This window comes from Lytechinus variegatus, chromosome 13 (assembly GCF_018143015.1).
Source record: "Lytechinus variegatus isolate NC3 chromosome 13, Lvar_3.0, whole genome shotgun sequence".
Classification (NCBI taxonomy): domain Eukaryota; kingdom Metazoa; phylum Echinodermata; class Echinoidea; order Temnopleuroida; family Toxopneustidae; genus Lytechinus; species Lytechinus variegatus.
The window spans coordinates 8,077,734-8,093,784 of record NC_054752.1 but is presented as its reverse complement, the minus strand read 5'-3'; the positions used below and the strand labels follow the sequence as shown (position 1 = coordinate 8,093,784).

The window sequence follows — 16,051 nt, the reverse complement described above, 5'->3', positions numbered from 1 at the left end:
GCCAGCTTCATAGCTCGGGAAGTTTTGACTTTTGAGTTTGACGGCCGGCGGGATATTCAGACTTGAGAAATACCAATTCATTTGCTTTCAACTTGTTTCTTTGGTAGTATCGATTTTAGTGCTTCGAAGCTTTCCATCGAGGAAAAATGGGTGACAGAGCATCAGTAGATTTATTAAAGGTAATATTAGGAGGGGGCGTGAGAAATGTCTGGGTGTGTCCCATTCGTTGAATTTGATGTTGTTACACGTCGATGTCGGGTGGTGATGTATTGTCGGGGCTTCACAGGCCTAATTCATTTCTCATACCCGAGTCATAGACTCGTGTGTTAAAGTGGCATTTAAAAGAATTCATAAGAAATAAAGAGAAAATTCGAGGGTTGAATGTTTACTACTAGTGGATAGAATGAATGTCTGACATTCCGTATCTGACCAGAGCTCAGAGAAGGTCTCGACTCTCGAGCTCACCGCCTCATTTTAAAAATAAATCAGCATTTATATGAGGACACACCTGACGGGACCAAATTCATCACTTGAGAGAGTAAAATGACCCTAATTCTTCCGACAGTAAAAATATAGTTCCATAGTGGTGATATATTTTTCAATTTGGAAAAAGTAAGTTCAGTAGGTACCCTCCCTAGAATCAGTGTTGATTCTCAGTCATATTCATTCATTTTTGTCAATCAGCAATATCAAATTTTAAATTGATCAATGGGTTTTGTCAAATGAATATCTTTTGTCTGCCAGTTTTGATTAGGCCCGTGCAACCTTTGCGGTTTAAAAAGTTAGAAGTTATGTCAAGTCTACCTGGATCATGGGAAAGGTCCGAGTATAAAAAGTTAGATGGGTCAGTATTTCAGAGGGGGTCTGAATATTGTGCTCAATACCTACCCTCCCTAAATAAAGGGTCTAGTTTTTTTCCCCCAACCTTTTTATAGGTGTAAAACTTTTTCTTCAAATTCTAAATTTGGCACAACACTTGTCTGGAGATCCTCAGATTGATGTCATATTTTTAGAAGTAAAACTAAGTAAGCTTTTTCAATATACCGGTATTAGTAATACCGTTCGGTATGAAAGTCATACCGGTATGGATACCGCCGTTGAAATTTCAATACCGAAATACCGTCATACCAAAAGTTGAAAATATCATACCGGTATTTTCTTCTGTATTGTCGTTTATGGGTATTTTTACAGTAAAATTAAGCCAAAACAAGAAGTTCTTTGGCTCTCTCAACGTATTTAATGAAATCAGAATCCAATAATCTAACCTCGAAATGAATACTAGCTCCGTTAGCCGCTGCATAAGGCCTCGGCCCCACCACTACTGATACTGGTCTGGGGTGCATGTCGGCTCAGCTAGCTCCATGCACTCGTGTACATAGCTACAGTAAACAAACGAAGCCGATCGAGACAGAGAGCATTTCATGAAGAGTTTTTTCAGTGGTTTCAACAACAGATTTGCTTTCTGCCAATCACATGCGAGGGTTTCCTAGCTTGTAACATCCCTCTACACAAACAAAATCACTGACAAAACTCTTTTTGAAACACTCCCTAGCCTGCCTTTTGACCACGTGGTGTATTGCGGGCTTCAACGAAGTATCAACCTTGGCTTGGGGCGTTGACAGACAAACCACAGGGATTAACACTTGTTTTTTCTTTATGCAAGTTTTTTTTTTCTCGGACTGCTCTTAACTTGAATCAATGGGAATGTCCACTGAGTTTTTTTTTGGGGGGGGATGCTGTGCATTGACAGACAATTAAACCACAGGGATTAACACTTTTTTTCTTTATGCAATGTTTTTTTTCTGGACTACTCTTGACTTCTTTCAATTATGACAAGTTTACTTTTATACTATAAGCCTGCTACAAAAATCGTATGACCCCCCAAAAAAAAATAATAATAAATAAATACATAAAGAAAAAAATAATACATTAATGAATAAATTAATTAAATATGAAAATAAAAAAGACAGAAAATGTTGATGACATTAACAGGAAAAAAATGTTACGCCATCCCTCTTTGTTTATTTTGATCTGTGAAGTGATCGTAAATGGAAGAAAGTGGCTGAGAATATTTGTGTGATTTGTGCTGGGTGTTGTATCCGTTTTGTGCATGTGCGGTCATGAATGAAATAAAATAAACTAATGGATTGATTGTATGATGGTCTCGTGGCGTGATAAGATGTTGATCAACTAAAATTTGGCATGTGTGAAAGATGATATTGACAAAAAAGAGGGGAAGATCGAGATTCGGAGAAGAGGAGGATGTTGATTGTTCGTGGTAAGAGAGGGGTGGTGACAGAGAGAGAAAGGGCCGATGGGATCGAAAGAGAGAGTGAAGAATTAAGGGGCTGGGGAGATAAAGAAAAACAAAAGCATGAAAAAATGAGTGAGAAAGAGGCAGCCGGGGGGGGTAAGAAGTTTAGGGGGGGTTACTTTTAGACAACGTGGAGATTCACAAGAGGGGGGGGGTCAACATAATAAACATTTATAAGAAAAGTTATTTACGAGACGTCAAAATTTGAGGTCAACAAACTTTGAACCTTCGACGAACACGTGTTGATGTGAGTGGTAAACAAGAGGGGCGAATCTGAATGTGAATGAGTGGGGCCAGATCGGTGAAGGGAAAATCACGCATATATCCCTGACAGTTTTAGCAGGGAATTTTGGTGCTTGGAAGTTAGGGCATGTACACACGTTTAGCAAAGTAAGTAGCAGTGAGTTTGTGCGGTGTAGCATTTGGCAACTTGACTTATTGATTTCGTACCATGTACTTGCTGAGATAATTTTGCACACTGACATGCACAGGTAATTCACAGCTCTCGTTGGGGAGAGAGCATGATCGTATAACTTTTGGTAAAGAAAGAGAAAGTTTTTGTCAATGAGAATGGTCCATGCTGAACATTCCTCAGCTGACCACAATCATCCACTCTTTATCCGAGGCCATATCAGGGCTAAACAAACATTGGACACTGTTTGCACAATGAATTGGGAATTTACTCGGTATTAGTCGGTATACCGGTATTGAAGCTATTAGTAATACCGGTATTGAAAATATCAATACCGAAAAAGCTTAAAACTAAGTAGGCTAAATCATTAATTGTTTGTATATTAAAGGAGTATGACTATGGCCATACCTGGAGTTCAATTGCTTGCTAGAGTTATTATGATTTTTTGCTTTAGTTCTTGGTGTATTAGAACATAAAAACTTAAAAAGTCACCCTGAACTGTAGGTCTATTGAGAAGTAGAAAAAAAATGTGTTTAGTATCATTTGTTATATTAATCGAGTACCGCTATCAAGATTCTAGGAACATGTTATTTAGCATGAAGAGGCCACTTTGCCCAAAACAACTCAGGCCAAGGGTTTGGGGAAAGAAATATTAATATTTTTAGTTTGACTGAATTACATCATTTTACAAAGTCAAATATTTGATTGAGTAATTATCAATTTTCTCTTTTTTTCTCTATGCAGATCCTGTGTATCCATGGCTACAGGTAAGAATTTTTTGTTAATTCTAGAATTATTCACTTCTCAGTTCGCTTGAGAAAGGAATTGATTTACGAATTTGTATTTTTAACTAGACCAGCATGTACATATATGGAGAGATGGTTGAGTGTGATTTTGAGATTGGATGATTCCCAAATTAAACCAAGTATTACATGTATTACCTGTATAAAACATAATTCAGCAGTCAGTGTAGTTATTTCAAGATCAAAGGAGGAAAATGGTTAAAATATCTTGAAAATTTACATATATTTTTTTACTTTTTTCCCACTACTTTTATTTTGACTTCTTGACAGGCTTGCAATGAGCATTTGGTGTGCACCATCATGCAACCAGTTATTCTGGAAAGAGAATGATACATGTAGCTAGAGAATATGTGTAGAAATTTTGAATGAGTGGAAATAAAATTAAGGACCTAGATTGTGGCGGAAAACATTGCAAAATGTAAAGGACTGGCAAAAGATTCCACGTTTGGTTATTTACATACAATTTACAGTTCCTGTGTATGTGTTGCGTAACTGTTAGAGACTGGTTTTCAAAATTCAATGAAGTCCATAAATTGAACAATATAGAAGAGTATGATTCTATTCTGATTACTTTTTGTCATTCAACAGACAGACTGGTAAAACTTTCCGAGAGAAGACTGGATCTTTGAGAAAGGCTCTTAAGAAAAATGCAGAGTTTGGTAAGTAAAAGAAGACTGGTACATGTACTAGGTTCGTACTGGATATAAGAAACAATACATATGCAGAACAAAAAAAATTGTATAACAGTCTTCAGTGATAATAGTCAAACAACAGCAGAAATGATTAAACAACAAATTAAGAATAATCACTTTAAATACCATAATCTCTGAGCATTAAAGAATACAAGAGCCAAGTGGTATTCTACTGCTAACTTTTTGTAAGATATTATGAGAATATCATATTGAACCACTATTTTAACATGATGCCAATTGTTCGTATTATATTTTAATTGATTCTATATTGGTAGCATGTTGAAATAACGAATCACTCATCAGAAATAAAAGGACGTGTGATGAAGATATTGTCTTATCAACATTCAAGATTCATTTAATATACTATTCATTAAAAACACACACATAAAAAATGCAGGTTTGCTTATACTGTTTAAAAGAGAAATAAAGATGTGATGAAGTGAGCATTGAAACCACGATGCATTTTCTGCTTTTATCACTTGCCAGTACAACTTAAAGGTCTTGATTGATTTCTAATTGGGTCTAGCCTAAGGTCTTTAAAACCCTTGCCTGCTTTCTGATTTTTGTTTCTAGATGAAGAGCAGTGAATAGCAATCTCTGCATTCTATTTCTAGTTGATATTCAAAGAGCCAAGTCATAGGAAACATTGCTCTTTCTGCTTTCTAGTTAATAATCCAAGAGACAAAGCAAAGTGAACATCGCTGTCTCTGCTTTCTAGTTGATATTCCAAGAGACAAAGCAGAGTGAACATCGCTGTCTCTGCTTTCTAGTTGATATTCCAAGAGACTAAGCAAAGTGAACATCGCTGTCTCTGCTTTCTAGTTGATATTCCAAGAGACTAAGCAAAGTGAACATTGCTCTTTTTGCTTTCTAGTTAATATTCCAAGAGACAAAGCAAAGTGAACATCGCTGTCTCTGCTTTCTAGTTGATATTCCAAGAGACAAAGCAAAGTGAACATCGCTGTCTCTGCTTTCTAGTTGATATTCCAAGAGACAAAGCAAAGTGAACATCGCTGTCTCTGCTTTCTAGTTGATATTCCAAGAGACAAAGCAAAGTGAACATCGCTGTCTGTGCTTTCTAGTTGATATTTCAAGAGACAAAGCAAAGTGAACATCGCTGTCTCTGCGTTCTAGTTGATATTCCAAGAGACTAAGCAAATTGATCATCGCTGTCTCTGCTTTCTAGTTGATATTCCAAGAGACAAGTAAACATCGCTGTCTGTGCTTTCTAGTTGATATTCCAAGAGACTAAGCAAAGTGAACATCGCTGTCTCTGCTTTCTAGTTGATATTCCAAGAGACTAAGCAAAGTGAACATCGCTGTCTCTGCTTTCTAGTTGATATTCCAAGAGACTAAGCAAAGTGAACATCGCTGTCTCTGCTTTCTAGTTGATATTCCAAGAGACAAAGCAAAGTGAACATCGCTGTCTCTGCTTTCTAGTTGATATTCCAAGAGACAAAGCAAAGTGAACATCGCTGTCTCTGCGTTCTAGTTGATATTCCAAGAGACAAGCAAAGTGAACATCGCTGTCTCTGCTTTCTAGTTGATATTCCAAGAGACAAGCAAAGTAAACATCGCTGTCTGTGCTTTCTAGTTGATATTCCAAGAGACAAAGCAAAGTGAATATCGCTTTCTCTGCTTTCTAGTTGATATTCCAAGAGATGAGCAAAGTTAACATCTCTGTCTCTGCTTTCTAGTTGATATTCCAAGAGACTAAGCAAAGTGAACATCGCTGTCTCTGCTTTCTAGTTGATATTCCAAGAGATGAGCAAAGTGAACATCTCTGTCTCTGCTTTCTAGTTGATATTCCAAGAGACTAAGCAAAGTGAACATCGCTGTCTCTGCTTTCTAGTTGATATTCCAAGAGATGAGCAAACTGAACATCTCTGTCTCTGCTTTCTAGTTGATATTACCGGAGACAAAGCAAAGTGAACATCGCTGTCTGTACTTTCTAGTTGATATTCCAAGAGACAAAGCAAAGTGAAAATCACTGTCTCTGCTTTCTGGTTGATATTCGAAGAGACAGAGCAAAGTGAACATCGTTGGCTCTGCTTTTTGGTGGATATTCCAAGAGATAAAGCAAAGTGAACATCGCTGTCTCTGCTTTCTAGTTCGTTTGATGTCTTTGCATTCTGCAAAGGTCTGAAATTTTGTTTTGAAGAGGCAAATCAATATAAAGGGAACATGTTTTTGATGGTGAGAAGTGAACAACGCTGTCTCTGCTTTCTAGTTGATATTCCAAGAGACTAAGCAAAGTGAACATCGCTGTCTGTGCTTTCTAGTTGATATTCCAAGAAACTAAGCAAAGCGAACAACGCTGTCTCTGCTTTCTAGTTGATATTCCAAGAGACTAAGCAAAGTGAACATCGCTGTCTGTGCTTTCTAGTTGATATTCCAAGAGACTAAGCAAAGCGAACAACGCTGTCTCTGCTTTCTAGTTGATATTCCAAGAGACTAAGCAAAGTGAACATCGCTGTCTGTGCTTTCTAGTTGATATTCCAAGAGACTAAGCAAAGTGAACATTACTGTCTCTGCGTTCTAGTTGATATTCCAAGAGACAAAGCAAAGTGAACATTGCTGTCTCTGCGTTCTAGTTGATATTCCAAGAGACAAAGCAAAGTGAACATTGCTGTCTCTGCTTTATGGTTAATATTCCAAGAGACTAAGCAAAGTGAACATCGCTGTCTCTGCTTTCTAGTTGATATTCCAAGAGACAAAGCAAAGTGAACATTGCTGTCTCTGCTTTCTAGTTGATATTCCAAGAGACTAAGCAAAGTGATCATCGCTGTCTCTGCTTTCTAGTTGATATTCCAAGAGACTAAGCAAAGTGAACATCGCTGTCTCTGCTTTCTAGTTGATATTCCAAGAGACAAAGCAAAGTGAACATTGCTGTCTCTGCTTTCTAGTTGATATTCCAAGAGACTAAGCAAAGTGATCATCGCTGTCTCTGCTTTCTAGTTGATATTCCAAGAGACTAAGCAAAGTGAACATTACTGTCTCTGCGTTCTAGTTGATATTCCAAGAGACAAAGCAAAGTGAACATTGCTGTCTCTGCTTTATGGTTAATATTCCAAGAGACTAAGCAAAGTGAACATCGCTGTCTCTGCTTTCTAGTTGATATTCCAAGAGACAAAGCAAAGTGAACATTGCTGTCTCTGCTTTCTAGTTGATATTCCAAGAGACTAAGCAAATTGATCATCGCTGTCTCTGCTTTCTAGTTGATATTCCAAGAGACAAAGCAAAGTGAACATCGCTGTCTCTGTTTTCTAGTTGATATTCCAAGAGACAAAGCAAAGTGAACATCGCTGTCTCTGCTTTCTAGTTGATATTCCAAGAGACAAAGCAAAGTGAACATCGCTGTCTTTACTGTCTAGTTGATATTCCAAGAGACAAAGCAAAGTGAACATCGCTGTTTCTGCTTTCTAGTTGATATTCCAAGAGATGAAGCAAAGTGAATATCACTGTCTCTGCTTTCTGGTTAATATAAAGGGTAAAGCAAATCAAAGGAAATAATGTTATGTCTTTGCATTCTGCACCTGTAATTGTTTTTTGAAGGGGCAAAGCATTATAAAGGGAACATGTTTTTCTCCCCCCAAAAATGCATATGAATGCTTGCTTTATTTGTTTGATTATTTAATGATGTGAAATGGGCATTAAAACAAATGAAACATGAATAAATCACCCACATATTATGCGAAAGATATAGCATGATGGTACTTGTCTAGACTATAAAATAGATATACACATCATTCTGCACAATTTTTTTTTTTCATGAAGATTAAATTATGGTTAAAATTGGGTTTCAAGAATGATAGGGTACACTGCTATTCACTAGAGTATTTAGAATGCCATGAGCTTTTGGCTGCTGGTAAATTGTTTGCAAACAAGCTTTCATTCTCTCTTTAATAGCTGTCAGGTAACGTAACCACCACTTATAGTGTTCATTCATGGTTTCAAATAGTAGTTGGGAAGGTGATTCTCATTTTGAACTCTGGACCCAATTGCTCACTGTCTTTAACACTAGAATTATTTTTTTCTTTTGTTTTTTTTTCAGTTTACATCGATGCTCCTAATCTAATCAAAAGTACGAGTGATGAGGGTCCTGCAACCAATGAAGAGAGAGGCTGGTGGTTTTCAGACAATGAGGGCAGTTTCCGTGCAGTGCAGAAAACAGATGTCAATCCAGGCTACAATGAATCTTTGGAGACTATTGCACAAGCTCTGAAAGAACAGGGTCCTTTTGATGGTGAGAAGTTTGTAAGATGCTTGAAGAATTGTCTTGATATTGCTTTAAATGTAAACTGTAAACGCAAGCCTGATGATTCTTTTTTTTTTTCATTACGAGATATTGTTTTTTCATTATTGATCATTCACCTGCTACCTTGACTTTAACAGATAAGATATTTCAGAATTCAGAATTGTCCATACTTTGATTAACTTCACCATTATATAACGAAGGTACAACTCAATTGTAGTCTTCTAAATATTGTGGTGTAGCAGTTCTTGCCTTGTACTCAGGTTGTGTGTTCAATTACTACCGCAACTTTTCGGCCATTAGCAAGGTGACAATCCATGCTTGTCACTCTGCAGGTTGTTATAGGTTGCCAGTAAGATGAAATAGCCTATGTAGCATGCCTAGAAATTTGGTTGGGAAATTCTTGCTGAAATGCTCCACAGGGAGTGGAGAAAGTTCAAGCTTTGTCTGCAAGCTTGCTAGAAAATCATTGACCGTGGTAATAATGTATATCTGTAAATTGCTGAGATTTGGTTCAGATATAAGCGTTGTACAAAAGCAGAAGACTTTTCTTATCAACCTGTCTAAGAAAACCACTTGGCATTGTGGTGTGTGCCTGTAATCCAAGCTACTTGTGGTGGGGGGGTTACAAATACACGTAGACCTATGTGGAGCGTTGTGGCCCAGTGGATTAGTCTTCGGACTTCGAAACAAGAGGGTCGTGGGTTCGAATCCCAGCCATGGAGTAATTTCTTTCAGCAAGAAACTGATCCATGATGTGCTGCACTCAACCCAGGTGAGATAAAATGGGTACCGGTAGGAAGTAATTTCTTGAAAAGCTTTGTGCGCTATGAACGCCTAGCTTAGCCTGGTAATATAGGAGCGCCTTGAGCACCAAACAAGGTGGATATGTGCGCGATATAAATACCCTATATTATGCAGAGGTCCGAGCCCTGGTAACTTATTTCCAATGGGGCTATTAAAGGTCAATCCCAGTAATATCTGACTGATGCACATCTGTGAACACACACCACTCACATGTCTTCTCTTCTCTCATTAGAATGGTCTTTATACATAGGCTCAATTACAACAGTTTATGATAAGTTTTTTGTTTGTTTTCTTTGTGTAGGTGTTCTCGCATTCAGCCAAGGGGCGGCCATGCTTGCCTTGATATGTGGCCTAAAACAACAGGGCGGTGAGTAGATTTAGGGTTAAATATGTTGTAGATAAATTCAATTCTGGATATAAAAACCACTAAAGGGATACAAAAAAGCAGTCTTTATAAACATGTTAGGTATATGGACAGGTCCCTACAATACATGTATCATCGGGGAAACCAAAGTAGTGATATTTCTGTGAAGATGGTTGCTCAAGCAGGTCTGAATTTTTTTTCTATTATGAATTTCACTAACTTGAAATTAAAAAAAGGTTGCAGAAATTCAGAATTTGAACATTAACAAGAAGGGGGATATGAGTTATATTTTCGTTTAACTTTTATTCTTTTTACGAGGCAAAAGGAGAGTATAAAGTTCATGTATTGTATGTTTTATTTTGTGTTTCATAATTATTTGGTCTAATGATTACATGAACAAACATGGTTATACCATTCCTATGTTTTGTAAGATATTTGAGGTAACTTCTCCACTTTTCAAATTTTATTTCATAAATGTACCAAATATATTAAAACTTGTTTTCATTTGTTTTGTATTGCCTCCTCCCCTCTTTTTTTGTTTTCCTTTCCTCCACAGATACGAGGTTCCCATTCAATTTTGCAATTTTAGTGGCAGGCTTTAGGAGTCTCAGTTCTGGTCACGATCATTGCTTCAAAGAGAAAATCACTTGCCCAACACTTCATGTGTTTGGAGACACTGACCAAGTCATACCTAAAGGTTAGTCGATTTGACCCATTTGTGCATGTTCGAAATGTGACATTTGCTTTAAAGACAAATGCTCCTCTGCTGTCTGAAGATAAAATGGCAGGGTTAGGCTTGTGATAGGGTTTTTGGTTCAGAATCATGTGATTATTAGGATTATTAAAAATTAAAGGGAGATTTAAAGGCCTGGCCTAGAGTATATGAAACATGTATGCGAAGAGCACACGATGCCAACCAAGCAGGATGTACGATTTTATCGTATTTAGTACGATAAAACAAGTAAAATACGACAGTACGATTTTGGCCATCAAAAATACGATTTCCCGACTTTCTGTCATAGTCCCGTTTTTGTCCCATGTGTTGTGTATGTATGCGCCCGCCCGTGAGTGAGCGGTGAAGCCATATCATACATGTAATTTAAATATCTGAAAAGCCAAAATCAAGTAACTTTCAATTTACGATAAGCACAGTTTCAAATTGCCAAGTGCGTGTTTTTTTCAGTACCATAAAAAGTGAGCTACGTCCGTCTTTTTTTTTTCTGTAATACATGTACGCGCGTGCTTCCAATAGCGGTAACAGTTTTTCCCAACTTCACCATGTGCAATTTCTAATGCACACATTTCCAGTCAGGATATCACAATTCTGTGATATAGTAATTTGAATTGCACAGGAGATAAATCCCCGTTCACAACACAGGATATGCGAGTCTTGTATCCTCACAGTCGCCGACTTTGCTTGTCAAATCGGAGCCTTATTAATCCAAAGTCAATAGTTGTGAATTATAGCTTTTTAATTTCTTTCTTGGTGAGGGGTAAATATCAGACAATAAATCATCAAACAAGGCTCCATCTATAAAAAAAAATAGGAGGAATCCGTGCATGCGAGTGTGGTACTTGGATGCTGTTAGCTAGCCAGTTTGAGCTCATATTCTCTGCCAGAGCTCTGGGTGAGAATTCTATCAGTAATGGCCTAAGTGATGGCGATTTTCTGTTTCAGATTGAGTTTAGATTTCATGTTAATTTTTGAAAACTGTAAAAAAAACTTCATGATTTCTTCATTGTGATGAATATTTAAGTTATTAATGAATACATTTTGTCTCACCTGCGAAGCAGAGTGAGACCATAGGCGCCGCTTTTCCGACGGCGGCGGCGGCGTCAACATCAAATCTTAACCTGAGGTTAAGTTTTTGAAATGACGTCATAACTTAGAAAGTATATGGACCTAGTTAATAAAACTTGACCATAAGGTTAATCAAGTATTACTAAACATCCTATTAGAGTTTCATGTCACATGACCAAGGTCAAAGGTCATTTAGGGTCAATGAACTTTGGCCGAATTGGGGATATCTGTTGAATTCCCATCATAACTTTGAAAGTTTATGGATCTGATTCATGAAACTTGGACATAATAGTAATCAAGCATCACTGAACATTTTGTGCAAGTTTCAGGTGTCATGATTAAGGTCAAAGGTCATTTAGGGTCAATGAACTTTGGCCGAATCAGGGGTATCTGTTGAATTACCATCATAACTTTGAAAGTTTATTGGTCTAGTTCATTAAACTTGGACATTAGAGTAATCAAGTATCTCTGAACATCCTGTGCGCGTTTCAGGTCACATGACCAAGGTCAAAGGTCAATGAACTTTGGCCGAATTGGGTGTTTCTGTTGAATTACCATCATAACTTTGAAAGTTTATGGATCTGATTCATGAAACTTGTACATAAGAGTAATCAAGTATCACTGAACATCCTGTGCGAGTTTCAGGTCACACGATTAAGGGCAAAGGTCATGTAAGGTCAATGAACTTTGGCCATGTTGGGTTTTTTTGTTGAATAACCATCATATCTCTGTAAGTTTATTGGTCTAGTTCATAAAAAGTGGACAAAAGAGTAACCATGTATCACTAAACATCTTGTGCGAGTTAGAGTAGTATTCAAAGTCAGCACTGCTGCTATATTGAACCGCGTGATGCAGGTGAGACGGCCAGAGGCATTCCACTTGTTACAGAATTTAGACTCTCCCAGAATGAAAGGCATTTTCTGTGAAGATCTGCGTTTTCAAATAACTTGTGAAAAACTTAAGGTACATGAACCTACAATACATGTACATTTAAAAATTTACATGTAGCCTGTGGGCTGTGGCTATGTGCTGGAATTTGAATAGACTGAGTTAGATATTGATTTAATTTCTTCATTTCTTTAACATAATTTATATGCAATCCAAGTGCACCTCACAGTCACAATCATACACAAACACTCACCCACACCCGTGATTCTAACCATGAAAAAAACCCTTAAATTTTTTTTTTGTAAATTTATTATTTGATCTGAATTCTCTCTTTTTTATATGTTTATTTTTTTTATTTTTTTTGGGGGGGTTCATTGTTTGTGGTTCATTAAAGAGGAAAAGTAAATATAAGCCCTGCATGTAAAGGGGATGTGGAGTGAGGGTGTAAAAACACACTTAAACATTTAAATCTGATTTCTTAGTTGTTTGAATAAGCCTATTACTTAGCATGCTATTTCTGTACTAATTGAAAATTGCAGGAGCTGCGCTTACTATAAACAAATTTGGAGGGTGGTTCACAGTTATATTCTTTTTTTTTAATTGCCCCTTGTTCCAGAAAATTGCCCCCCCCCCCCCCCCCCCCCCGGTTCCTGTAAAACGCTCGCGAGCCGGGGGCAATTTTTTTTTTAAATTGCCCCCGGCCTGCAGCTGCTTAATTCAAGGCTTGCACTGGTCATATTGAGTTTTTGTGAAAATCTGATTTTTCACTAAAAAATATGATTTTTGAGGATATTCAGTCTGATTTTTTGTGTCAAGAGGTTGGCATCTCTGGAAGAGTACACAATGGATGGCAACATTCTTTTCCGTTTTACATCCTCTTTGTAGTGGGACTGGGCCTTATCTATGTTTGGCTCAATGTATGCATTTTAAATGGGAGTAATATTGTAAGAAGATAATGTCATAGGACTGTATATGTTTGTACAGCAATATGGTTCAGTGCCCCCCCCCCCCCAGTATATTACCATCAGAAAAAAAGGAAAGATATATATTTTTTTTCTCTCCTCAGAATCAAGTGAGGCTATGCTACAGTACTTCACAGACCCGGTAATACTGCAACACACAGGAGGTAAGTAATTGTATTCAAACTTTTTTTTCCCTCCCTCTCTGGATATTAACCGGCTATCATTCCAAATCAGGGTTAAAACTCTCTGTATGCTATTTATTCTCTTTCTCTTTTCCTATATCTTCCTTTATAGTTTTTCTTTTGTCCTTCTCACAATGTCCCTTATGCAATTTCCCTCACTCTAGGGACATTAAATATTCTAGTAAAAAGCAGATATGAAAAGTGAAATATCTTCATGTAGATTATATACATATAAATCATTCATTTATTCAAACTCTTTGTGCAATATTGTTTGGCAGTTGATAATTGTGAATCATCAAAGAAATATATGTTTTGATGCAATTCCCATGATTTCCATTCATCTTGTAAGTATGTAATTATTATTCATCTTTTCTTTTATAGGTCACTATGTACCAGCAACATCGTCAGAAAAGAAAGTGTACATCCCTTTCCTCCAAGAGCAAGACAGGAAAAAGAAAGAACAGCCGGATCCAGCATCATGACCTCAACAAATGTGATCTTCCATGAACAAGTTGTTTTTAGTTATTTTCCGGGCCCAGTGACACATGTAAAATAATGATTGATTTTAGAGTAAGAAAGTGTGACATCAACTTTCCATTTTTGCATTTCATATTGTCTCGCCTGCATAGCAGTGCGAGACTATAGGCGCTGCTTTTCAGACGGCAGCGTCTTGATAATCATAATACTTATGGAGGATATTTATTAAGCGCATAATAACTAGTGTAGTCCTCTATGTGCTGTAAACAAAACATGAATGTACATAAGGCAATAAAACTACCGGGTACCCATTTAGCACCTAAGTCGAGAGTGGCAAAGTGTGGATTAATGCCTTGCCAAAGGAGGCTAGACCACGGTGGGATTCAAACACATGACCCTCTGTTTACAAGGTGAGAGTCAGAACCACAACACCATGGCTCTTCCTCTATTCTACACTTTCTAATTTTTTGAGATCTTTGTCATGTAAGCCAAATAAGAGTGCATTACAGCAGTCAATCCTTGACACAAGATATTCAGATATTCAAAATTCATTGTCGTGCCCAAAATAAAAAGAAATTACATTGGCATGAAAATCATATTCCGGCTGTTGGTAAACAAAGGTACAATGGATAACATATAATAAATATGTAAAAAAAAATAATGGCATTAGATAAAATGCAATGGAAAAATTACACTGACATAATACTAACCCAAAACAATCTATAGTGCGCTGCAAGGGCAGCTGCTCTGAAACTCCAGCTGGTGCCATGGGGGGAACACCCCAAGCACGGTGCAGGTCCAACACATCCATGGGCCCCGGTTCGACATCTAGCAATCACAAACACCACGTCACAACACATCACACTCCAAAAACCCACCCATACCATACCATAATAATAAACACATTAGAAAAATTCCACACCAAAAACACACCCCATACCACACATTACAAAAACACATCACACTGCAACACAACTCACAACACATTATACCAATCCACATTACACACCACTCAAATTCATCAACAACACTGATGTCGAACAGCACCCATCCAGTGCTGATAACCACGCCCGGCGGTCCTCCCATAGGACCAAGCAGCATAGCCTCAGCACAGACGCCCCTGCAACTTATAAAAGTAATATAGCATGACAATTAAGTTTATAAAAAAAAATCAATTAATTTGAAATACATGTTGGAGTAGGTACTTGTCGGTATTTCGTCCCAATTTGAAGCGTATTGCCCACTAACAAACAGTATTGCACATGACATAGATTTAGGGGGGGGGTCATCGTTCAAACTCTGCATTGTAAAGAACCATTGCATTTGTGAGGAAAGAACATCTGAACCTGCTAGTCCTTATTCTTGGTAACCGTTTGCGCCTAGACCTATTAAAACTATAAATTAGTAAGAGATGCGTATCGTCTCTAATGATATTATGTAGCTTGTCAAAGACTGCTACATGTATGTAAGCTATGTCTTCTTACTGGGTTATTGGCAAACCTATCACTTTACTGGAAGTTTTTATTGCCTTGCTCAGCCTATCCTTATTCTGGGAAGTTAGACCCAAAAAACAGAAAGTATACTCTCTGGTTCGCCTTTGAGACAATTTTTTTGTCTCACCTGCATAGCAGAGTTAGACTATAGGCGCCGCTTTTCAGACTGCGGCGGCGTCAACATCAAATCTTAACCTAAGATTAAGTTTTTGAAATGACAGCATAACTTAGAAAGTATATGGACCTAGTTCATAAAACTTGGCCATAAGGTTAATCAAGTATTACTGAACATCCTGCCTAAGTTTCATGTCACATGACCAAGGTCAAAGGCCACTTAGGGTCAATGAACTTAGACCATGTTGGGGGAATCGACATCAAAATCTTAACCTAAAGTTAAGTTTTTGAAATGTCATCATAACTTAGAAAATATATGGACCTAGTTCATGAAACTTGGACATAAGGTTAATCAAGTATCCCTATACATCCTGCCTGAGTTTCATGTCACATGACCAAGGTCAAAGGTCATCTAGGGTCAATGAACTTTGGCTGAATTGGAGGTATCTTTTGTATTACCATCATAACTTTGAAAGTTTATGGATCT

The 16,051-nt window shown here is 37.4% G+C and overlaps 1 protein-coding gene across 1 annotated transcript; it reads left to right on the top strand.

Moving 5' to 3' along the window:
• The first annotated feature begins 13 nt into the window (after window positions 1–13).
• Window positions 14–15,634, top strand: LOC121426280 (esterase OVCA2-like). The gene is made up of 8 exons (XM_041622518.1): window positions 14–179; window positions 3,471–3,493; window positions 4,118–4,188; window positions 8,276–8,467; window positions 9,585–9,650; window positions 10,204–10,344; window positions 13,403–13,462; window positions 13,862–15,634. The coding sequence occupies exons 1-8, from the start codon at window positions 147–149 to the stop codon at window positions 13,960–13,962; spliced, it is 687 nt and encodes a 228-aa protein (XP_041478452.1). The 5' UTR covers window positions 14–146; the 3' UTR covers window positions 13,963–15,634.
• The last annotated feature ends 417 nt before the right edge of the window (window positions 15,635–16,051 follow it).

Excerpts from the sequence above, each read along its gene's own strand:
- LOC121426280 (XM_041622518.1), top strand. The coding sequence starts at position 147 with ATGGGTGACAGAGCATCAGTAGATTTATTAAAG. Across the intron at positions 3,494-4,117 it reads CTGTGTATCCATGGCTACAG|ACAGACTGGTAAAACTTTCC; the intron begins GTAAGAATTTTT and ends GTCATTCAACAG. Across the intron at positions 8,468-9,584 it reads AGAACAGGGTCCTTTTGATG|GTGTTCTCGCATTCAGCCAA; the intron begins GTGAGAAGTTTG and ends TTCTTTGTGTAG.